At 39.3% G+C, this 24,018-nt stretch overlaps 1 protein-coding gene across 11 annotated transcripts in view; it reads left to right on the top strand.

The window, feature by feature from the left end:
* The window catches only part of BPTF (bromodomain PHD finger transcription factor), a 55,549-nt gene that overhangs the window by 16,974 nt on the left and 14,557 nt on the right, over positions 1-24,018 (top strand). For 3 of the 11 annotated variants that reach the window (XM_054644882.2, XM_054644874.2, XM_054644884.2), the window contains exons 3-23: positions 4,505-4,728; positions 4,883-5,083; positions 5,574-5,762; positions 8,361-8,525; positions 8,710-8,885; positions 9,769-10,124; positions 10,385-10,516; positions 11,055-11,184; positions 11,696-11,831; positions 12,297-12,518; positions 12,803-15,194; positions 15,418-15,542; positions 15,753-15,881; positions 16,182-16,332; positions 17,096-17,219; positions 18,603-18,855; positions 19,288-19,449; positions 20,400-20,548; positions 20,825-20,948; positions 21,467-21,690; positions 22,835-23,057. In XM_054644882.2, the coding sequence (XP_054500857.2) occupies positions 4,505-4,728; positions 4,883-5,083; positions 5,574-5,762; positions 8,361-8,525; positions 8,710-8,885; positions 9,769-10,124; positions 10,385-10,516; positions 11,055-11,184; positions 11,696-11,831; positions 12,297-12,518; positions 12,803-15,194; positions 15,418-15,542; positions 15,753-15,881; positions 16,182-16,332; positions 17,096-17,219; positions 18,603-18,855; positions 19,288-19,449; positions 20,400-20,548; positions 20,825-20,948; positions 21,467-21,690; positions 22,835-23,057 (5,987 nt within the window). The remainder of the gene's footprint in view (positions 1-4,504; positions 4,729-4,882; positions 5,084-5,573; positions 5,763-8,360; positions 8,526-8,709; positions 8,886-9,768; positions 10,125-10,384; positions 10,517-11,054; positions 11,185-11,695; positions 11,832-12,296; positions 12,519-12,802; positions 15,195-15,417; positions 15,543-15,752; positions 15,882-16,181; positions 16,333-17,095; positions 17,220-18,602; positions 18,856-19,287; positions 19,450-20,399; positions 20,549-20,824; positions 20,949-21,466; positions 21,691-22,834; positions 23,058-24,018) is intronic. The other 8 variants (XM_054644885.2, XM_054644883.2, XM_054644878.2 and 5 more) reach the window with 7 other exon arrangements.

The raw sequence follows: 24,018 nt of genomic DNA, 5'->3' as shown, positions 1-24,018 counted from the left end.
TCTACTGCTGCTTTTCCTACCTTTTAAAGGGTTTTGTAGGCTTGTTCCCTGACACTTTTATTTCCATCACTTGCCTTTTTGAAGCCCATCATTGTGGGATTTTTTCTCTTTTCCACCTCTTCTGTTTTACAGAGATGGAAAAGTGGACACTGAAGGAGTCTCCTCATGAACAAATATCAACAAAATTAAACCAAAAAACAGGCCAAGAGCAAATTAATTCCTGACGTTTTTGTTTCAAGCTGTTTACAAATTAAGGAGGATGCCTCTGGGTCAATTGCATTTGTTTTACTTGTGAAGATTATTTCTGCAAGTTATTAACTCAGGAAATTTGGGGCTTTGGCTTGCATTGTCCTTCTAAACTGCTGCAGTGTTTTAACAAGTTTATCTTTATAGAAATACTGAGATGCTTTGGATTTATCAATTGTCTGTGAAAACAGATAATGAAACACTGTTTGGCTTTCATTTTGATAGCAGAAATAGGGCACACATTGTTATTCCTGACTTGTATGGATCTTCCTCAACAGTCAAAAGCAGTTTCAGCTTTTTTTGTCTGCAAGATTTGTCATGCTGTTTATGTTCTTAGGGGGTCCTCCTCTATTTTCTGTAGTTAATTTACAAGGGTTTGGGTCTTCATTTGAATAGATTGCTTTAAACAATTTCCTGAATTCTTCAGTTTCCAAGTATCATCATGGAATTCAGGAAGTATCTGCTACTTAGTACTAAATATTTTGTTATCACCTTACTTGAAAGTTTTGATTATCTTCTGTGTTGCTTTTATCAATCTTTAAACTTGTCTCTGCAGCCTGCCAGTGAATAGTTCCTGGCAGCCAAGGAGGCTGAAAGAGGTAGGAAATAATCATGTGATTCTTTTCTCCCTCCTTGGCCTCACACTGTGTGTGACTCAGCTGAGTCCCCCTGTCCAGCACCGAGCTGGCAAATCTGCCTGGGCTGGCTGAGAACAGCGCTGGGAGCTGCTCCTTGTCAGCCTTGGATATTCCATCTTCTTATGACAGCCCCTCTGATTCCCTCAGAAAGTCATGTCCCTTCAGTAAACACAAGATGATGTTAAGGGAAAGTTAGCTGGAATTATAGAATTGTTAATTTAAGTCTTATCTGAGTTGGCCAAAATGGATTGCATGGAATGATTCCTGCTGTGTGCTCCAAGTCTTCCCCTGGCACACATCTGAGTCTTGGAAAGAAGGCTGGCCAGAGATGAGCTTGGTGTAAGCACACAGACCAGACCAACCAGTTTGTGCCATTTCACATTCTGTCTGTGCTTTTTCCAGAGAAAACTCTTTAATTCCTGAAATTCTCTTGTTAGGGTTGTGATAGTCTTCAGATCAAAACAAACTTTGTGCTCAAACCCAGATACAAATGAAGTAGAAGAGTATTCAAATACTCTTGGATAACCTCATTGTCTGTTTCTAGAATATTATCTGAGCAGTTCTTTAATGGGCAGCACTCACATCACACGTGGAGGGATCAGCTCCAGGTGCTTTCTGCAGAATGCTCTTGGTGGTTTGATGTCTCAGCTCTGCCCACTGAGCCCTGGGGTTTACTGGTCTGCAATACAATCAAGCTTTACTGGTGCTGAAGGCTTTTCCTTGAGTTATCCAGGGAAACTGGAAACAGCAGTTAATTGCTTTTCAGTCCAATGGAACCTTGCAAACCTGGAATAGAAAGAGCTGATGGGAAGGAAGAGCCAGATGCTGCTTGGGAGGTTCAGGTGACACATCCTCACCCTGGCTGCATTAGTGCAGCTGGAGCAGGCTCAGATTTGCTGAATGGGGGGAGAAACATGAAAATAAGAAAACACTGGGATGGTCACCATGAAAAGAGAAGCAATGTGTACAAGATGCTTGTCTGGCAGATGGATGCAGGCACAGCCTTTCCTCTTGGAATATATTGTCAGACTTGATCTCAAAGGTCTTTTCCAGCCAAAGTGACTCATTTTATGTAAAGCATTTATATTGTTGCATATCTAGGTCATATGAGAGGATGTATAAATGGCATTATCTCTCTAGCAAATAATCCTGTAACAGCTACAACAGAAGGGATCAAAATGAAAGATTCAAGTTCCCTTTTTGGTCAGTTAAGAAACAGAGTAATAACAGCATCACATTCTACAGTCATGTTTGCCAGGAGCACACAGCCTTACAACTGCTGCTCTGCAGGGTCTTGCACTTGCCATTTCCCTTGGGCACTTGCCAGGGAAAACTCAGAGGGCACCCATTCCCTGTCCTTTTTAGTTAAGCATTTTATTTCATCCTTTTATTTCCTCTCACTGTGTAAAGCTCCATTCTTGCATTCTCATCTCCCCCTCCATCTTGGTTTTTGGGCGTTTGCCTTTATCTTCCTCTTCTGTGGCTTTTGTTCACCACCAGTAATGAAAGTGCTGTCATTCCTATTGTTGTTAGTAAATAACTCTTGGTTTAGAGGAAACATGGTTTAAACAGTTGTTTTTCTTTAACTTGGAAGTTTACAGGCCTAGAATATTCCATAGAGTCAAATGATTGTCAGTGTTCAGCTGTTACATTTTGGTGTGTTGTACGTGATGGTCTTCCTGAAATGAGCTGTTTTCTGAGAAAAACTTGTCAAACTTAACAGGTTGATGTGGTTAAAACTAATGGAGTATTGGCAGTTTAGAGGGATAAATGGATAAAGCAGAATTAGTTGCTTTTCATGAGCAAAGGCCTTTACAACAGAGATGCAAGTTTCTTTGCAAAACACCAGGTTTTATCATCAAAACCTAAAGGTCTGTTCTGCAATAATGCTTGTGACAAGTTAGTAGTTGAATTTTGTGTAATACTGCCTCTATTAACTTCACAACCACCTTATCTCAGTAGTGTTCTGTTTGAGTTACAAATATGAATTGGTTCACAAATACAGAGTGGGAAGCAGTAGAACAACAATGATCAAGTTGCCTTAAGGTTGTTTGTCTTTCTGAACCCCTGAAGCCAATTTGTGCCATTTTTAATATGTAAGCCTCAGGAAGGGACCCAGTAGAGAGGAACCTGCAACAAACCCCACAAGGGCAGAGGTTGGAGATTTCCAGCCAGCTTCCCATTGCTGCCAGCACCCTGGGTCAGGGCTCCCAGTGAGCCACAGGCCTGCAGTGCTGGAGCAGGGGGTGCAGGGGCAGCAGGAGTTCAGCTCCTCTGCCCAGGACAGGGCCAGGCTGGGCCATCAGTGGCACCCACACGGTGTGGGAATGTGCTGTGGAAATGATGGGCTCATGCCAGCCTGGGTCTGGCCCTTGCCAGCCTGGGTCTGGCTCTTGCCAGCCTGGGTCTGGCTCTTGCCATTCTGGGTCTGGCTCTTGCCATTCTGGGTCTGGCTCTTGCCATTCTGGATCTGGCCCTTGCCATTCTGGGTCTGGCTCTTGCCAGCCTGGATCTGGCTCATTCCATTCTGGATCTGGCTCATTCCATTCTGGATCTGGCTCATTCCATTCTGGATCTGGCTCATTCCATTCTGGATCTGGCTCATTCCATTCTGGGTCTGGCTCATGCCATTCTGGGTCTGGCTCATTCCATTCTGGATCTGGCTCATTCCATTCTGGGTCTGGCTCATTCCATTCTGGATCTGGCTCTTGCCAGCCTGGGTCTGGCTCATTCCATTCTGGATCTGGCTCATGCCAGCCTGGATCTGGCTCATTCCATTCTGGGTCTGGCTCATGCCAGCCTGGATCTGGCTCATTCCATTCTGGGTCTGGCTCTTGCCAGCCTGGATCTGGCTCATTCCATTCTGGATCTGGCTCTTGCCAGCCTGGGTGTGGCTGCTGCTGCCCCCCAGGATGGAGCAAGCCGAGCTGAAATGCAGCAGCTGCAGAAGCACTTGGAGCATGCTGCCTGTGCTCTGCAGGCTCCAGGAGAGTCTGTTACCTGAGGTATTGATGGGGCTCCCCTGGGCCTGTGGCCCTGCTGAGGTGCTGTTGGCACCAGTAATTCTGGGCTCATGGGCTCATGGAGTACTGCAGATTAAAAATGTGGAAATCCCTTGATCTTTTCAAAGGGATTGTATTATGACTCATCCCTTCCTGGTGCTCTCACAGGTGGATGCTGTAGGATGCCAATATAAAATATTTTATGAGTGTGACATTCTATACTTTGAATTTTCTGTCTGTGTTTTTTCCTGAATATGCTGTCAGAAAGTACCATTATGGACTCTGGACTTACAAATTGTTTCAGACTTAGTAGTAAATTACTGGTTAAAGAAATAGTAAATATAATAAGAATAAACCTTGTTGTCAGATTGGACAAATGAGTTTTAAGGAGACTTCAAAGCTTTCCTGAGCAAGTTGTCATGAGAACTGAGGGGATGAAGAAAGGGAAGGAAACAAGAAAGGAATATTGATATTAAACTGGGTGCATATGAGCAGTGTGATTTATTTATTCACACTCAGGTATTGACATTTCATAGTGCTCTGTAGATAGCAGGTGATAGCAATTTTTGTCATTTATCCAGATATTTGAAAATCAATATTTTTAAAATACTCCTACAGAGAGGAAGATTCAGAAAGTGAGAAGGATAAGAAAATCTGGTACTACAGCACAAAGATCCAGCTGGCAGAGTTAATTGAATGCCTGGACAAGGATTACTGGGAGGCTGACCTATGCAAAACCCTGGACGAGATGCGTGAGGAAGTTCATCGGCACATGGATGTGACAGAGGACCTTACAAACAAAGCAAGGGGCAGCAACAAGTCTTTCCTTTCTGCAGCAAATGGTAGGAATATTTGGTGTAATGAGAATAGATGCTGCACTTGGAATCAAATCTAGTTTATCTTACATCAGAAGCAGGATTTATGTCATGTTATTTGTGCTCCGTGGCTCTGGAGGTGGTTTGTTGTTTCATGTTGACAACATGCTTTATATTGTAGATGAAATTTTGGACATTATCAGAGCAAGAAAAGGAGAAATAGTGGAAGATAAAAACACAGGAGATGAGGAAGCAGAAAAGGCCAAAAGTGATGTTGATAATGACCAGACAGATGCTGAGAGAGACAAGGAAGAATCTGGAGACCAAGATAAAATTGAGGAAACACAGAGTGAGCAAGATGTGGAAAAAGAGAAAACAGAAGGTAAAGAAACTGACTGTGCTTTAACAGCTCCATTTAAGTGAAGTGAAGTGAACCCCCATTTATTTAAGTGTTGATGCAATACTTTGTATGATTCTCTTAAGATATTTCTGTAATAGGTGATATTTGTCAGTTGTGTTGTGCTTTGTTGGAATTGTTCTTGTTAAGTAATTTCACCAACTTTCCTACTTCTATACAGCTGGCTCCTAGATACCCTGCCTTGAGGTACAGGTGGCACTTACAGGTTGTGACCAGCATGTTTGTAGTAAGCCACAAGTTTTTAACTTTTTCCTACTCACAATTGGTTTGTTCTTTGATTCTGAGACAATACCATCTCATAGCAAAAAAAAAAAAGGAAGGGAAAAAGCTTGCTATTTTTCAGCATTATCAAACAAACAAAGCTGCTGAAGTTGCTTTCTATGGATGATGCCAAATGACATCCTAAGGCATAATAAAGAACATCCCTAAAGTTTTGTTGTGCGTTTTACTGTAGAGGCAACAGTCGTTGGGGATAAAAGTAACTCTGTGACCTCCAGCACTGATGACAGCACCACAACTCCTCCTGCAGGAGAGAATAGTTGCTCTGAAGGGAAGGACGCAGTGGGGTGTCAGTCAGAAAGCCTTGATAGCAACAACGTGGCAGAGAAGAAGGTGGCATCAGAGCTCCCTCTGGAACTCTCAGGTACAGAAGGCACTGGTACCAATGCCTCTGTAATTTGGGAAATCTGTTTTTCTCTCTGATTTGTCCACTAAAACCATTCCCAGCATATATCACTCATGCTGTTTGCTTGCAGTGCCATCCTTTACTGCTACGTTGTCATTATTAACATTTCAAAGTTAATTTTCTTGCAACTAGTGCTTGAAATTTGTGGTCCTTCATGACATTAGCATTTGTTTCCATGCCTTCCAAAGACAACTATGGCTAAGCTTTTTATTTTCTGTTTTCTCTACATTTTATTTTTCCATAGTGATCCGTAATGATTGTTAGCATCCTCTCAAAGTTTATTTCAAATCTAATTTGCTGCTGGCTTGTTTATTATTTTAACCTCTCATTTACTGTGTAAATTACTAACAAAGTGTTTTCATTCATGAGAATAAACCATTGCACTGAAATGTCAAGATTAAAATTATCATGCTGGAAATTTTAAACAGATTTCAGAATTATAAGCTCAAGGGTTATTGTATTTTAACATGTTTTGTTCTGCCATGTCAGTGACTCAAAGGTAATAATATACACTATTTAAAATCAGACAAAGTTACTTTAGGAATAAGTGGGAGTTGATTAAGTATAACGTGAAGCATGAGTGTACTATTCTAGAATTACTTTATATTACATTTAGAATTATATTCTATTACAGGATTTACTACATAACCAAATGTTGTTCTAAACAGCTGATCGCCATTAAAATTATCAGGATTTTCTTTTCAGTTTTATTCTCAGTTCTTCAAAATCTGAACATGTGTGATGTGAACACACTCAGTGTGTTAGGTTTAAAAAGGGGTAGTAAATGTTTTCCCTCCTACAGAAACAGTTCTCCATGCAGTCACAGTCTGCAGCTTTTCAACTTATGAAAGTCAATGCATCCAAACCTTGTAATAAACTTTTCTGAACAAGAGGACAAAATGAAAGCTAAGATTAATCTGTGATCTGCAAGCCTCATAATGCACTTTTTAAGCACAGAAAATGTCCTGATGTACGAGACAAAAGCCATATATTTTAGATACATGACCAAATATTTTTGCCAGTTCTCCTATTTTTTATTCCCTTTTAAAGTTAAAATAACTGTGTAAAGATTTAATGGAAAAGATACAGAGTATAATTTTGTTTCAGACACCTTTATGGGTTTGTATTTTATTTTAAAGATTCACTTACATATTTATCATTATTTATTATACTTTCACAAGTACTTTTCTCCTTCCAAAGCTTCTGCGTGAGTTGTATATTCATGGGCTCTTTTTTGGTAGGAAAGTGTGTGTGGAGAGGGTTTTTCCTCATGTCTAATTCACTATATTCACAGCAATGTTTGTGTTCTTGCTATGAAATTCAGTTTGAGACTGACAGAGAGAGGGAGGGTTACTGAACCAGGATCAGTGAGGCAGTTATCTCCAAATGAGGGGGAAATAGGGTAAAATGCAGAGATAGATGAGAATGTCTGTTACCATCCTTTTTAAATGCAATTTGAATAATAATCTTTATTAAGAATCTGGTTTGGGTGCTTCCATTCTCCTGCAAACAGCAGCCATAGAAACAGGTCCATTTCTCCTCAGAGGAAAAAGGGAAGTGGATCAAACAGTGGTGGTCCCCCATTTGGCACAGTCAGAAATCAGGATGCATTCAGATTAGGGATCCTCTAAGAATTCCAGAACATTTCTCTGATCCATCATTCTGCTAGGAGCAAATATTTCACAAAAACCAAGTTTTGTTCTCTCACTCTTAACACCATCAGAATCCCTGATGCTTTGGAAGAATTCTAGAAACAGGCAGATCTTGTAGGTTTTAAACAGCTGAGCTGTCTCCCTTTGGCTCTAAGCCCAGGAGACATTGCTGGGTTTGCTGTTTTGAGGGATGGGGGCTTGTTCCTTCTGGGAGGGTGCAGGGATTTATTTTGAGGTAGCTGCAATTCAGTGATATTTAGTCCAAAATTCCTACTGGGGCAGCACAACAGGTGAGGTGACAACAAGGTCCTGAGCTGTCAAGACAGTAACAAGGACAGCTGAGGACCAGAAACCCATTTGAAGCCACATCAAGATCCATCAGATCAGGAAGGGGCTGATATTTTAAGTGGGCTGATATTTAGAGTGTGCCAATGGAACAGATTCCTGAGAATGAAGGTGCTGAGGAAGAGACAATCAAAGACTCATTGGAAAACAAGGGAAATTGAAAGGTGTATGCTCTGAGGAATAGCTAAAACACAAGAAAATTAAAAGAGAGAAAATCAGATGCTTCAGGAAGACCAAATTTTGTGAATTCTAAATGCAAAATGGTCTCAGAGTTATCTGTGTGTGCATCTAGAGAAAAAAAATTCTTGGATGAAATACAAATATATTTTAAATCCAGGTATGAATTTCAGTTCTTCAGAGATGTAGAAGTTGAAACTGCTTGAAACAGAAAAAAAAATACTGTCATGGACACAGTGCTCTGAAGGGAATTAATATTTTCTATGTGTTTCCCTTCAGCCCAGCAAAACATGTTCATCTGCCTTTTTTTAATGAGAACTTTAAAAAGTTTCATTGGTCCAATTCAAAAGAAAAAACTAAAACTGAAGTTGTTGTTTTGTAGAAGAAACTGGTCAGATGGTCCCCAGCAGTGGTTCTGCTGCACCTCCACAGGCAGATGTTGAGAACAGCAGTGGCAGCGAGCTGGGCTCTGGCCAGAATGACTCCATTAAGACTCTTGATGATGCTGAAAATGCAGAGAGGGGATCCCAGGCTTCAGAGGATTTAGGTAATAATAATAATGATGATAATAATTATATTAATAATAAGGATGATAAGGATAATGACATCTCCAACTTTCATTTTATGCATCGTTTCACTAAACTTTCTGTTCTTTTTGTAACTTCCATACATCAATAGAAAACTTCCAATTGTTAAATTTGTTTTAAAAGCCTTTTTTTATTCCTGGGCAGGAGAGAAATCCAATGGTGACAGAAGTGATTCTCCAGGTGCAGGGAAGGGCACACCAGGCTCGACACGGATGCTCACCAGATTGAGAAATCCTGACAGCAAACTGAGCCAGATGAAAAGCCAGCAGGTTGCTGCTGCTGCAAATGAAGCAAATAAGTTATATAAAGAAACCAGAGAGGTTTGTGCACATCTTGGAAAACTTAAAGAACTACAGAAAATGTTCTGGAAAAATGTTCATTTCTTTAAAGGATACTAAATTTTACTGAAAAGTTTTAAAAAGTTGTTTTTTTCAGGCAAAGGAGGTACTTCAAAAAAGGCAGTAATAATAAATTAACAAATGGTGAAATTGTTATATCACAGGAAGCTTTTTCCCCCCTCTCTTTGCTCCTTTGAGTGCTCTGCACAGAGTGATAACAGTGACCCAGTGCACTGGTATAGTAGTTTTGTATGACTGGGTTGTTTGTTGTTTTGGTTCTGTTTTCTTTAAGTAGCCCAGTTTTTACAGGAAGGAAATGCTCAAACATTGGGACTTTTTTTGCAGTTAATTGCTTATTATTTTGTATATTAGTTTTATTTTTGTTCGTTGATTTTCCACATAAGTTAACACTTAGTGAATTTATTGACAAACAAATTGGTCCAGTGATGTTACCTGTGCCATGTTTTCAAAGTCCAGGATCCTTGTTTCCTAAGCTGCATGTCTGAATTCTCTGATGTACCAAGGAGGGGGTTCACAGAGGCCTTACCTGAGTTTAGTGAAGCTGCTTTCCCAGAGCTCTCTCCCTCCACAGGCACAATCAGAACAGCAAAACAGGTTCCTGTTTAGTCTGAATAGCCTGGATGGTTTTTTAATGTTAAATTTGATCTGGGAACATCCTAACTCTGTAGACAGGCAGTGATGAAGTAAATATATTGGTGTATTGGATAAACAGTTATTTGTTTCTACACACTGGTGCAGGGTATTTTTATTCTTTTATATATAGACATTTGAAGCATAAATCATAAATAAGAGAAGGAATTACTTTACAAATTCCCTGAAAAGTTTCCAATCTTTCTTTCCTAAGGTTCTGGTGGTCAACTCCCAAGGGGAAGTGTCCCGAGTGAACACCAAGAAGGACGTTGTGATTAAAGGAAATATCAACAACTATTTCAAACTGGGCCAGGAGGGGAAGTACCGTGTGTATCACAACCAATATGCCACCAACTCCTTTGCCCTGAACAAGCACCAGCACAGGGAGGACCACGACAAGAGGAGACACCTCTCACACAAATTCTGCCTGACCCCAGCTGGGGAGTTCAAGTGGAACGGGTCTGTGCATGGCTCCAAAGTTCTCACCATATCCACCCTGAGGCTGACCATTATTCAGCTGGAAAATAATATCCCAGCATCCTTCCTTCACCCTAATTGGGCTTCCCACAGGTAAATGAAGAAATGGAAATACATATTCTTGTGTTTTACTTGTGGTTTTGCTAGCAGTGGTAATAAACAATAGTCTTTGTTTTTTCAAATCTGTGATTTCCAAGCACTGTGCTTCACCATAATAAAACATAATGTGTGTTGATGGTGGAGGCTAAAAGGGTTGTACATTTGAGTAAAGCATTACTACAGGAGTTTTAATGGCAATCTGCATTAGTGCATGTATATGTTTCAGATTTTTTGTTCTCTTTTTTCCAATTTAGGTCTAACTGGATTAAGGCTGTTCAGATGTGCAGCAAACCCAGAGAATTTGCACTAGCACTGGCTATTTTGGAGTGTGCAATCAAACCAGTTGTCATGCTGCCCATCTGGAGGGAATCCTTGGGGCATACGAGGTAAAATTAATAAATATTAAAATATTGTTGATTACGAGAATTTTAGTTTGGTTTGCAATTGCCAGTTCCTCTAAGCCTGTAAGAATTATGTTTAAATTGAGATAGTAATTCAGCACTTGAAGTGTATTTTCTCAGACAGAACCAGTGAAAAACCATGACAGTATTTTTATAGTGTCATTGCTCCTGCATTTGTTTTAGCTGAGCCACAGTCTCAAAACTGCTAAAACTCTGGCAGAGCAGAGGAGCAAATTTCAACACTCTCAGTTCAGTGGAGTCTGGGTTTTGTCTCTCATTTTGTCATAGGAGCAGAAAATAGATGTGTCTAGTGTTAGACACAATTGCATCCAGCTGTGTTTGCCTCACTGAAATAGCAAAAAAAGTGATGTTCCTGTTACAAGTAATACCTAAAACCTGATAGTGGGCATTCCACTTAAATTCAGATATTTAAACTTATTCAAAGGGGTATTAGGTGCTGTTGACATCTTATACTTGCTTGCAAAATCCTGTACTTAAATGCACTTAAATCTGTATGGATTAGATTACGCAGAATGACAGCAATAGAAAGAGAAGAAAAGGAGAAAGTGAAAAAAAAAGAGAGAAAACAAGAAGAAGAAGAAACAATGCAGCAAGCTACATGGGTGAAATACACATTTCCTGTCAAACACCAGGTGAGGGTTTCTTTTGTGGGAAGTACAAAGAAAGCACAGAAACTGTTGATTTCTGAGACTCTGTTTTCATTTAAACTTAGTGTTCATGTCCTTGTGTTAGTCCTACATGGAAATAGGAACCATGGCCATGTATTCAAGCACATTATCCTGGTCTGAACTGAATTTGATCTGTCATGTTCTTATTGACACTGCCTGAGTGACAGATACTGGTCTGCAAATGCAGCCTTTCCTAATGGAAAGTTCTAGGGGATTATTGGAATCTTGTCTGTGTGTCTGTTCCTGTCCCACTCCCTCTCCCCAAAAAACCCAGTCTTTGAAAGGTTGTATAATACAATGGGAACTACTGTAGAAACCTCTCTATTCTCCTACAGTAGTAGGAGAATATAGTAAGTACTTTTGTTGGAGTAGTTCTTTGTTGTAACAAGCACACAGGTTGATTTAAAAACTCCTATAAACATGAATAATGCAGCAGATAGCATCATTAATATTCCTTTTTAAAAAATATTTACAGGTTTGGAAGCAAAAAGGAGAGGAATATAGAGTAACAGGATATGGTGGCTGGAGCTGGATTAGTAAAACCCATGTCCACAGGTTTATGCCCAAACTGCCAGGAAATACTAATGCAAATTACAGAAAATTGCTATCAAGTAAGTGTCTGCATTGCTTATATTTTTTTTAATTGCAGTTATTAGTTAATATTTCTTAAGGAGACTTTAGGAGTAATTTTCCAGAAAACCTTTTGTGGATATCTGGTAATACTGTTCAGTGTAACCTGTTCAGTTGTCACAGACATTTTGTCGCTACATTAAATTGTTTCAATTATGTTTTGTGTAATGCTTGTGCATCTTTGTATAACTTTATTTAAATTAAAGGTAGATAAAAGTTATGTAGAGCATCAAAACAAAAAATAACATCTTAAACATTGAGGGGGTATATATATATATTCAGTAGTGCACTGTTTAATCTATGGTGTCACTACTAAATGCTTAATTCTGTTTCTGAATTTCACTAATGGTGTGCAAATGATTTGAGAGGTAAACTTAACACACATTCAAATGTGGCAGAGTACAAAAAATAGTCTGGATAATTGAAATAATTTAATTTGTTAATAGCAAAGAGCGAAGATGAAAAGTGCAACTTGGATAAACGAAAAGGTACAGCTAAGGTGAAACCAGAGAAAGACAGAGCAAAGGATTCTCGAGATCTGCAAGCAAAAGACAAAGCAGATGTTTCAGAAACCTTGGAGAAAGTACAAGTAAAAGAAGAAAAGTTGCGTGAAGACAAATTAGAAGTTGACACAATTTCTGAAAACTTAGATCATGCAAAAGACACAGGTGATAATCTTTTGTTATTGTGAAACTCATGTTATTGCATGAGTAAAAGCATAGAACCTCAGAAATAACTTGTGAAAAACTGTAACAGATTTTGTCAAGACATCTAAAATGTTAAATGATTGCCTGTTATCCATTGTGGTAGTGTCTGAAGCTTTTGTTCCTTTTTTAATTGAAATCTTTTAATATGCTAAAAGCCCCATTTATTTTTTAGTACTTAATGTAAAAATATAATTTGTATTCATTATTGGGGAGCTCACTGACTCAGAGTTACTTCTTCTTCACAGTGGAAAAAGACATCGACAGTGAAAATGATAAAGTCATCAAAGAAGAACCTATGGATGTGGATGATGTGAAAATTGAATCCTCCATAAAAGATGAGGACAGTCATTGTAAGCGGGATATAATCAATGTCAGTGAGGGATTTCATTTAAGGACTTGCTACAAAAGGAAAGTAAAATCATCAAAATTAGATGGGCTCCTGGAGCGGCGAATAAAACAGTTTACACTGGAGGAAAAACAGCGTCTGGAAAAGATGAAGCTGGAGGCTGGTGCTAAAACTGGGGGCATTCGACCTGTGAGCCCCCAGAAAAACACAGAAGGGCTACAAGTGAGGAATGGGAAAGAAGGAAGCCAGTTTGGCTCTCCTTCCCAGGATCAAAGCTACATTGCAGACAAGACCCAAGGTGAAGATGCAGAACAGGACTGTTTGCCCATCAGCAAAACTGGGGATGAAGATGAACCTTCTCTGCCTTTGTCAAACAGGCTCTCAAAAGAGGGGCAGCTGCTGGATGAGGACTCCCCTCAATCCTCTGAAGGAGACAGCTCTGTTCAGAATGATGGCAGAGAAAACAACCCTGAGCCTTCCACTGCTGAGAAACGTCAGGGACAAGAGGCTCTTGGAGAGTCTGAGAGCTCTTTAGTGGATGGCTTGAAACAAACCAGTGCAGAAAGCAGAATCAAATGGGATGTTTCAGAAACAGCTGAAAAACCCTTGAAACAAAAGCTGCCTATTACCAGAGTTTCTCAGCGAGAACTTGAAAACTTAGGGCCAGTGGTACCTGAAAGCAGCTGCAGAAGAGATGCTGTGGGCACTCTTGAAAAAGGACACTCAGAAGGGGATTCTGAACAGCAAAGCAAAGATCCAGAAAACAATTGTATGATAAAAAGCCATATGGAAACCATGTCCTCTCAAGAAAGTGAAATGGAGGAAGAAATTGCTCCTGTAAAGACTGAAAGTAAATCTGAAAAGATGATATTTCACCAAAAATCAGCTAATAAAGATCTAGAACCATTTAAAACAGGGCTGATTTCTGAAAGAAACCTTGAAAGTCAAAGTCTGGAACACATGGATGGGGAAAATGATAACAAAGATTTACTGAGCTCCAAACTAACAGAGGCTAATGGTCGAAAGAAAGGTCAGGAACTGAAAGTGGAGACAGGTACCATGAACAAATATCTTGATCAGACAAATGTAAATACTGTTACTGACAAAAAGAATAATAAAGATGACGAAACTGAGACAGAAAAAGAAAAATCATTTCAAATGAATGGAAAAGACAATGACATTAAAGGATTATCAAATGATGACTGCTTAGTGAAAAATACCTGTGAAGCTAAGGCAGGGGGTGATATTGAACCAAAAGTTAATAATATTAATAAAGCCATTCCAGAACATGAAATAAAACCATTGACTTTTAAGGAATCTTCAGTAAAACCATTCATGAATGGTGACATCATGGGAGAGGACACAAAGGATAAAAATAATGTGGGCTCAAAGTCACATCTGCAGGGTTCACCTGAGTCTGGAGAGAGTCTTCAGCCACCAGATGAAGTGCCCAAGTGTATGCAGAAAACTGAAGAAAAGCAGCTTTCTCCTGAGAGATCTGCCAGTGTGGGCTCTGCTTCCCTCCCAACACAGCCTGTCTGTAAGGAAAATAACCTGAGCAGTGAAACAGAATCTATGGAAACTGAAGCAAGTGAGGAGAAGAAAGTTGCTCCATGTCCTGTAACCTCGTGTGAGGAATCCAGCTTGAGCAGTCCCTTTGCTGACCAGAATGGGGTACAGACACATAAAATGGAAAATATTAATGGAGAAAGTAAAATGAAAACTGTTATTACTGAAGTGACTACCACAACCTCAACTGTGTCCACAGAGTCCAAAACGGTGTTTAAGGTTGCAGAGACTGGAGCTGCCAGTGATGAGAAGACCACAGTTGTTTCCTCTACAGAAAACTGTGCCATCTCCACTGTCACCACCACCACCACTGTCACCAAGCTCACCACTCCAGCCTCAGAGAGTAACTCTGATGTCATCTCTGTCCAGGAGCACAGTAAAACAGTGGTTACAACCACAGTCACCGACTCCCTGACCACCCCGGAAGGAACATTGGTGACTTCCATGACTGTCAGCAAAGAATATTCCACAAAAGACAAAGTGAAGTTAATGAAATTCACAAGACCCAAAAAAACTCGTTCTGGAACTGCCTTGCCATCTTATAGGAAATTTGTTACCAAAAGCAGTAAAAAAAGCATATTTGTTTTACCCAATGATGACTTAAAAAAGCTGGCCAGGAGAGGAGGGATCAGAGAGGTTCCTTATTTCAATTACAATGCAAAGCCTGCCTTGGATATCTGGCCATATCCATCCCCAAGACCAACTTTTGGGATCACTTGGAGGTACATACTTTACATTTTTGAGAAAAAGTCTAGGGTGTGATGAAATAAATTGATTTTTTTTAAATACAAGTGATACACATGTTTATTCCCAAATATTAATATTTTGCTATTTATTCAGTTTTCTATATTGTTCAATTAAAGTAGCATGGAAAACCTGTGTCCTGTTGGTTTGGTTGGATATTTTAAGTTTATTTTTAAATATAATTTTATATTCTGTCATTAGGTACCGACTCCAAACAGTCAAATCATTGGCTGGAGTGAGCCTGATGTTGAGGTTATTGTGGGCATGTCTCAAGTGGGATGATATGGCAGCTAAAGCTCCCCCTGGGGGAGGAACCACAAGGACAGGTATTGTTATTTTCAATTTCTGGTTTTCATTTGCAGAAGCTTTTGCTGTAAATTCTGAGTGTTACACTCAAAACATTTCTATAAAGGCTTGCTGTCAGCTGTGGCATTTGAATTTTGTTTGCTGTTTCTCTGCCTTGAGTACACTGGGTTGATTGGAGATTTAGCTTTATTTGTTTCTGTTATTAATGTGCTGGGACTAATTTGTTGCAGAAACAACTGAAACTGAAATTACAACAACAGAAATAATCAAGCGGAGAGATGTCGGTCCGTACGGGATCCGCTCAGAGTACTGTATAAGAAAAATCATTTGTCCCATTGGTGTACCAGAGGCTCCAAAAGGTTGGTTTGTTTATTTGCTTGTTTAGACTTCCCCCCACACCCCCTGTAATCTAGAGAAATTAAAGGAACTGGATCTTTATGCTAATTCAGCCCATCAAGGGAGCAAATGCAGCTTGCCAGGAACTATTAATTTACCTATGGGAAACAAATACTGCATTTAACAAGTGGACATGATTTATCTGAAGCTGAAAGGCCTCCCTGTTTATAAAATGGGACTGAAAACATCACTAAATCTTGGTTTACACTTCAGTTTCGTTTTACACTATAGCTTAATGTGTGTGTTTTGACTGCTCTCTAAAGAAACTCCAACACCCCAGAGGAAGGGACTGCGATCGAGTGCCCTCAGGCCAAAAAGGCCAGAAACACCCAAGCAAACAGGCCCTGTTATAATGGAAACTTGGGTAGCAGAGGAGGAGTTGGAACTGTGGGAGATCAGGGCATTTGCTGAAAGGTAAAGTGAGCTTTTAAAGAAAGTACTCTTCATTTGTGTGATTGTTAAATAAAAGTTCCCCTAGAGAACACAAACCTGGTCACTGTGATCACTAGAAACACAGCTGTGTTGGGTTTTTACTGATACTCAAGCTTAAAGTTACAAAGCTAAACTGTTTGCTGGTACCAAAACTAAGGTATGCAGATATTTCAGATTTGTTAGAAGTAATATTATATTAATTTTTCCATGCTTATGAACTCACTACTGTTAAATGCTAAAAGGTTATTACTGTAATGCATCAAAAGGCTGTAGGCTGCTTTTGGCATGACTTTGTACAGTATTTATTAAATACTTCTGTAATCCAAAGAAAATGACTGTGTACAAGTAAATTGAGCCTGAGAATACTCAAGTCATGAGATGCATATTTTCAGTATCATGTGCTTACAGTTGGAACGACATTTTTGAGTCTCTTGGAAAGAACAATTTTAAATGTATGTTATTACATGGGTTCCTTGCAGCCTCAGATGTAATTATAAATTCCAGTTTTGATTAATAGTTTCCTGTAAGATGTTGCAGTATTTTAGCATCAGGATATTTCTGGGATGTTGCATGCAACTTCAGTAGTTTACTTCTAAATATTTTTAAAACTGTGACCAGTTTTTCAGTGATCTTTTGTCTTGATGGTTGCTCATACGAGAGCAGTTAAACTGAATAAAACAAAATGCAGTTTGATGGTTGGATTTTACGTGGTGGTATAACTTACTTTTGCTTGTGTCTTTGGCAGGGTGGAGAAGGAAAAGGCACAGGCAGTTGAACAACAGGCTAAGGTTAGTGAACAGAAGAAGGCAGAGGAGTTCAAGGCCCAATTGGAGGCTCAGCTAAAACACCAACGTTTGGCTGCCCAGCAGGTGGGGAGCTGTTGGTCATCCCAGCAGTCAGCAACTGCACTGCTCAGCACATGCACCATAGCCTGGAAACGCAGTTAGCCCTTGCTTACACCATTTCTCAAATACTCCAACTGCAGATTAAGCCATCAAACAATGCTGCTGCCACTGTATACATTGTTATTTTGAAACAGGGTTAATGCAAAGGCTTGTTGTGGATTGCCTGTTTTTCACCCCCGTCATTTGTAACACTTTAGAAAGGTTTAGTTTGTTTCCATTTTAAAGAAGGCTGGGAAGCACCATCTCCAGGTAAGCTTCTCAGTGTTCTGTGTGTGGTGGAAAGCTGCCTTGGAATACAGCTGACTTGGGAATACAACTGCATTTCATGCTTCACTCAAATTGAATCTTTTGATTTTATTCTTACGTTATCTGAGTTAAACCCATTGGTAATTTTATTTAAATATATGTAGATATGTATATGTATTTACATTTAAATGTATGCAATTAAAATTAGGAATTCTGATGCCATGTTGGTATTTCACATACATTATTAAGAACTGTGCTTTTTCTCAACATATTCCTTCTTCATTTCATCTGCCCTGACAAAAACCCATTAGTAGTGAATGAGTGCTTCTGATTTGTGGGCATTGCTGCAATATAGTGCTGGAATTTAAATTAGATAAATACAGATATAATTCCAGTAACATGGGAAAAATGTTAGATTAGTTGACATTTTAGAAGAGCTGCTGATACATCCCTTCACTAAGGGAATCTCTAGATTTAATATGCTTTTTCAACAGTTACAGCACAGAAGGTCACTGGGTAAGGTAAGGGATTTTGAACCTAATTTTTTTAAGCAGGCTGAAAACTGGATTTAAATTTAAAATAACAGTTTTAAAAATTGCATTCTCAGTGGTGAAACAGAATGATACAGTCTGCTTTTTTCTGTAACTGGCAGGATCTCAATGCAGGAAGCTCTAAATTTAGGAACACTAATAGTAAACTCTGTGTTGATGATGATGTACCAATTACTGACATAGATGAATGTACATGGTCAAAGCCAAATATAGATGGATATTTTTAAAAGTTTTTTTAATATTTCTGATTAATCTGAGACAAATTAATATGTTGTGCAGGTTTTTTTAAAGTAAAATGTGCAGTGAAATTAACATAAGGCAAGGATTTAAAAGTTGTTCTAAAGGAAAATTTCTGGCTCTGTATTCTAAGCAGATTTGTAGTTCTGGAGATCAAGGAGCCTATTCTTCAATCTTCTACATTTGAACTAAAATCCTAATTTGAGCTAAAACCCTACCAGAGGCCTTTATCTCTCAATACCGGGAGACAATGTTGATGTTGTAAAATCTGAAAATACTGATTATCTCTTTATTCCATTTTTTTTCTGAACAGAAACGGCTGGAGCAGCAGAAGCAGATCCCTGCAGGAGGTGTGGTCCCTGCAGCCAGCACAGCCAGCAGCACTGCAACCACAGTGTCCACACCCCAGAAAGTCGTGGTGGGCCCTCTGGCAGGCCCTGTCCCCACTGGAACCAAAGTAGTGCTCACCACTAAAGTGGGGTCTCCAGCTACAGTAACATTCCAACAGAACAAGAATTTCCATCAAACTTTTGCTACTTGGGTTAAGCAAGGCCAGTCTTCAACAGGTAAGGAATGATTTGTCATGGAAGGAGCATTGCTGGAGTTCATCTGTGTGTGCATCACATCACATCTTCTCCAGACATGCAGCATTAGTATGTTTCTGGTTATCTTTGCTCTTAACTCTTGCTGTGCCAGAAGGACATTTCTGAGATTATATCTGTCTAGTTTTTCCTTGTTCTGACTTCTGCTAGGAAGACTCATTTCTGACCTGTCTCATTAATTACTGACAGTTTTTGTGCCAGTATCATTCATGAAAGCATTCTATGATGTAACATACTGTTTCCAATAAAGAACCTTTACCAAAAAAAGCATGACACGTTAAAAAAAAAAAAAAAAGTAAAAGTAATCCTGTAGTTTGCTGTTTCATGCTTGAAAAACAGTCATTTCATTGACTAATGATTCTGCTCTAAACCTGCCTGTTCTGTGTGCCTCAATAGCCACTAGCACAGCTGCCAGCTCAGCCACAAGCATTGCCAGCACAGGGCAGACCTTCCAGCTCTCAGGCAGCCCAGTAACGATGGCAGGGAAAGTGATAACTAAGCTGCCACTCCCTGCAAACAGCAAGATTGTTGCCGTCAATGTGCCATCAACTCAAGGAGGTAGGGCAAAGGGAACTGAATAAAATCTGTATTCCAGCTTGCTGTTTAATTCTCCTTTGACACTATTTTCCCAGTGAAGTAAACTATGACGTGAAGGGGGAAAAATATGTATTTTATATATATAAAAAAATACAAGTTTCTACAGCTTGGTCCCCCTGTGTTGCATATTTGTGTCTGTAAGGGGAAAAATGCAAGTTTTTTGCCTATGAATTATTCTGCATTTCCTAGCACAAAATTAGGAGCTTTATTTTGAACAATGTGGAATGAAGCATGCTTTTTTTTTGGTTATCTAAGTCAACAAAGAAACTTTGTTCACAAAAGTATTAATGCCTACAGCTGCTCTTCACTGATGAGCAGGAGTTGGGCTCCAGACTAAGATTAGCATTTTTGATTCTTGCCTCAAGAAGAGGACTTAATTTTTTTGAGATTTGTGAATGTATATTGAACAGAAAAACTCAATTCTGTCTCCATTATATTTAGCATCTGAGCACATCATGAAGGCTGCAGATTTTGTATTGAAATTTCATAGGTGACAGGAGAAGCATTGCCCATTTTCTTCAGCACCACAGTGTTGTAGGTGAAAGGTGTTTAAACTGCTCTCCTACATTTGAAATTAATCAGATTATAGCTTTTAATGGTTGTATAACACTAATTTGTGGCACTCTGTCAATGCAAGGACTTCTTTGCAGTTACCATCAAACTGATCTCTGTGAAGATTCACACTTTCCTTAATCTTTTCTAAAATACCTGTTTCTTAACTTAAAATGTAGTTGGACTATTGACAAATTGCTTCTTTTTACAATATGACAAAGGCTTTCCCAAGAAATGTTGAGACTCAAAGGTATTCTAGAAACCTGGAGACTTGAGTTCTAAATGCCACCCTGGAGTTGCATTTACTTCTTTTTCTGGCCATTATGTCATTAATGAATTCTCAATTTTTCTTTAATTAGGTGTGGTTCAAGTTCAGCAAAAGGTATTGGGTATCATTCCATCAACTACAGGTGCAAGTCAAACCTTTACTTCATTCCAGCCAAGGACAGCAACTGTAACCATTAGGCCAAACACCACAGGGACGTTAGGAACAACGAGCACTTCACAAGTAAGATGTTTTTCTCAATGTTTTTTAATTCAAAAAGTGTAAGTGTGTATGTTATTTAACTCAAAAAAATTTAAGTGTGTAGACTTTCAGTTGTTGGCAGATATTAAATCACTTTTCAATGGTTTTGGCTCGTCTCAGCAATGGTGTGTATGGATCCTTTATTCCAAAGAGGTTACAACAGTTGGGAAAATTAAAGCACACCTTGAACACCATTCAGGGCATATTCCAGGGGCTTTTTCCTCCAGCTGACAGGTGCTCTCCTCTCTGTGTGCTCAGGTGGTGCAGGGGACGCCGCTGCGCCCCGGGATGACGGTGATCCGGACCCCGCTGCAGCAGCCCACCCTTGGCAAGGCCATCATCCGAACACCTGTAGTGGTGCAACAAGGTATTCTGCCAGCCAGTAGGTTCACTTTAATATTTCAACTCCCAGTGTGAAATCCATGGTTTGTTTCTTCATCAATTCATTGTGTCCCAATGCAAACATCCCTCGTTTTGATGCTCGACTAATGCCTTTTTCAGCTTTTGGATGTGTTTGTAGGAGGCTTTGTCAATGTTATTTATCATTGACACATTAATTTTAAGTCCATTCATTTGGGGAAAAAAATAAAAGCCCCACAAAACTGAAAAACACATGGAGTAATTGTGCATTGAGGAAGCCCTTTTTTTGTATGTTTTTTCTTAAAAAGAAGCTCAGTGTTTGAAAGTTCTTTATATGCATGCAACTGTAGTTAAAATATTTTGCAGACATTTTTCAATCACACAAATGGTTTGTAAAGAAAATTTACGTGCAAACTGCAGTGTTTGCTTCACCTGTCTGATCACCATCACACCCCATTGCAATTTGTGACTTGGAGGTTTGCTGTGCTTACAGTTAAAAAGCTGAAAATGTGTTTCTTAGCTCAAATTCTTCTCTTACAGGTCAGACCCAGCAAGTGGTGACTCAGATAATCAGGGGTCAGCCTGTCTCAACAGCAGTTTCTAGTACCAGCACAGCTTCTTCCAGCACTGGGCAGAAAACCATCACAAGTTCTGGGACAGCCCCTCAACAAGTTCAGCCTCAGACCCCAGCGCCGCCCCCTCGGCCCCAGCAGGGCCAGGTGAAGCTGACAATGGCCCAGCTCACCCAGCTCACACAAGGGCAGGTAAAGCACTGGACAGCCCTGGGTGTGGAATGTGCTAACCCATCCTGCCTTTGCATTTCAGCAGTGTAGTGCCTGTGCCTTTAAATTCATGTGTCTGGCTTTATTTAGGATGAGCATTGGCATAATTACAGACTGAAAGCAGCTTAAATAGTAAATAAATATAATAAATAGTAAATAGAAAGTAAGTCGTTTTAATAGTAAAGTTTTAATGCTTGCTTCCTGTTGTACTTCCCAGTAAGGTAACTGGCATCAGGAGTGTTCAGCAGCATGAAAAAAAATCTTTAATAACAGTAAGGGACATAATTATTCTGTATGGTCTGTTTTGTAGACATTCAGATCATAATTTTGATTACTTGTCTTTTGATTTGATGTGAAGATCTAGTTTTCATTCATGCTATCCAGAATCTCAGAGGAAAAGTTGCAGTATCAGTGAGCAGAGGAGGAAAAAGTTCTTACAACTTCTGTTCAGATCATGAAGGTCTGTTGGCAAAAAATAAGTTGAGAGTCATTTTTTGGGTAAAAATAAATGTCTGTGATTTACCACAACATCTGTTCTTCAAACTATAAATAATTCATATAAATGATTGCAATGTACAGACTGCTCATTGCCAGATAAGGTTTTTTGTAGGTGGAACAAGACTTGGAGTTTAGGTTGAAGGGGAGGGTAGGTTTAGATTAGATATTGGGAGGAAATTCTTCCCTGTGAGGGTGAGGAGGCCCTGGCACAGTTTGCCCAGAGCAGCTGTGGCTGCCCCATCCCTGGAAGTGTCCAAGGCCAGGCTGGATGGGGCTTAGAGCAGCCTGGGACAGTGGAAGGTGTGGGTGGAATTGGGTGAGTTTTAAGGCCCCTCCCAACCTAAACCATTCTGTGATTCTATGAGTTTCTACACCAAAGACTCAGAGTTGTGCTGTGTTCTGTGGGTTCACAAAATGTGTCCCTCCAACCCAGTCATCTGTTGGCAGTAAAATTGTTGAAAGAGTCCTTGAGTATTTCATGATCTCAGATGCTGGTTTTAGATTTTAGGAGTATGGTATGTGATAAAAATATTGAATTCTGAAATCCAAACCCCTAATTGTTCTTATTTTCAGCAAAGTCTGTCTAAGAATTACATCACTAATACATCAATATTAACTTTTTTTTTAGGGTGGCAGTCAAGGCTTAACTGTGGTAATTCAGGGACAAGGTCAAACTACTGGTCAGTTACAATTAATCCCTCAGGGTGTGACTGTAATACCTGGCCCAGGACAGCAGCTTATGCAAGCAGCTATGCCAAATGGTACAATTCAGAGATTTCTGTTCACCCCACTACCAGCAGCTGCTACTACAGCTAGCACAACTACAACCACCGTTTCTACTTCCACCTCGGGTAAGCACTGTTCTCTTCAGCAGAAAAAAAACTTCCATTTCAGTTGCATGGGAGAAGTTACACAGCTGGAGGTTGTCTGTTACTGCAGGAAATGTTGTGGAAAACGCCAATCACTTGTTTTTTTTAAATTTTAGAAGTTTAGTAGTAATAAAATGGTTATAAAAATAGTAATACAATTAGAGTAATAATAATTTGGACAATTTGAATTAAAAGACAAAGAGTTACAGACGTCCGGGTACCTTTTTCTGGGCAGCACAACCCCGAGCCCAGAAAAGGGAAAGGACACAGTTAACAGAGGATTAACCCTTAAAAGCAATAGCCTGTTGCATATTCATACACTTCATACATGGTGCATAAATTCCATTCAAATACAGGATTCTGTCTGGTCATCATCAGCTTCTTCCTCTGAATTCTAACAGTGCCTTTGAGGCATGAAGAAATTTGTTTCTTCTGATAAATTCTTTTTCTCTGAAAGATTTAGGCATCCTGTGGCTGCTATCTCGCTGCAAGTCCTTTCTTTAAAAAAAGTATCCTACATAGCATAGTTTCTATTTTAACCTTTTTTATAACCTAAAACTATATTTAACACACTACTTAAGAGAACTAATGCAGCATTACTTTCTTACACAACACATATAACGTTCATTTTAATATTTGCAAAAAGCCAATCATAAAATACATGCATTTTTCACAGGAAGAAATTAGTTTCTTCTGATAAGAGGGCAATAAATTCTTTTTCTCTGAAAGATTTAGGTGTCCTGTGGCTGCTATGTCGCTGCAAGTCCTTTCTTAAAAAAAAGTATCCTACGTAGCATAGTTTCTATTTAAACATTTTTTTATAACCTAAAACTATATTTACCACACTACTTAAGAGAATTAATACAGCATTACTTTCTAACACAACACATATAATATTCATTTTAATATTTGCAAAAAGCCAATCATAAAATGCGCATTTTTC

The sequence above is a fragment of the Agelaius phoeniceus genome, chromosome 19 (genome assembly GCF_051311805.1).
Source record: "Agelaius phoeniceus isolate bAgePho1 chromosome 19, bAgePho1.hap1, whole genome shotgun sequence".
Taxonomy (NCBI): Eukaryota; Metazoa; Chordata; class Aves; order Passeriformes; family Icteridae; genus Agelaius; species Agelaius phoeniceus.
Note: the sequence above shows the minus strand (reverse complement) of the source record. Positions and strands in the feature narration are given on the sequence as shown.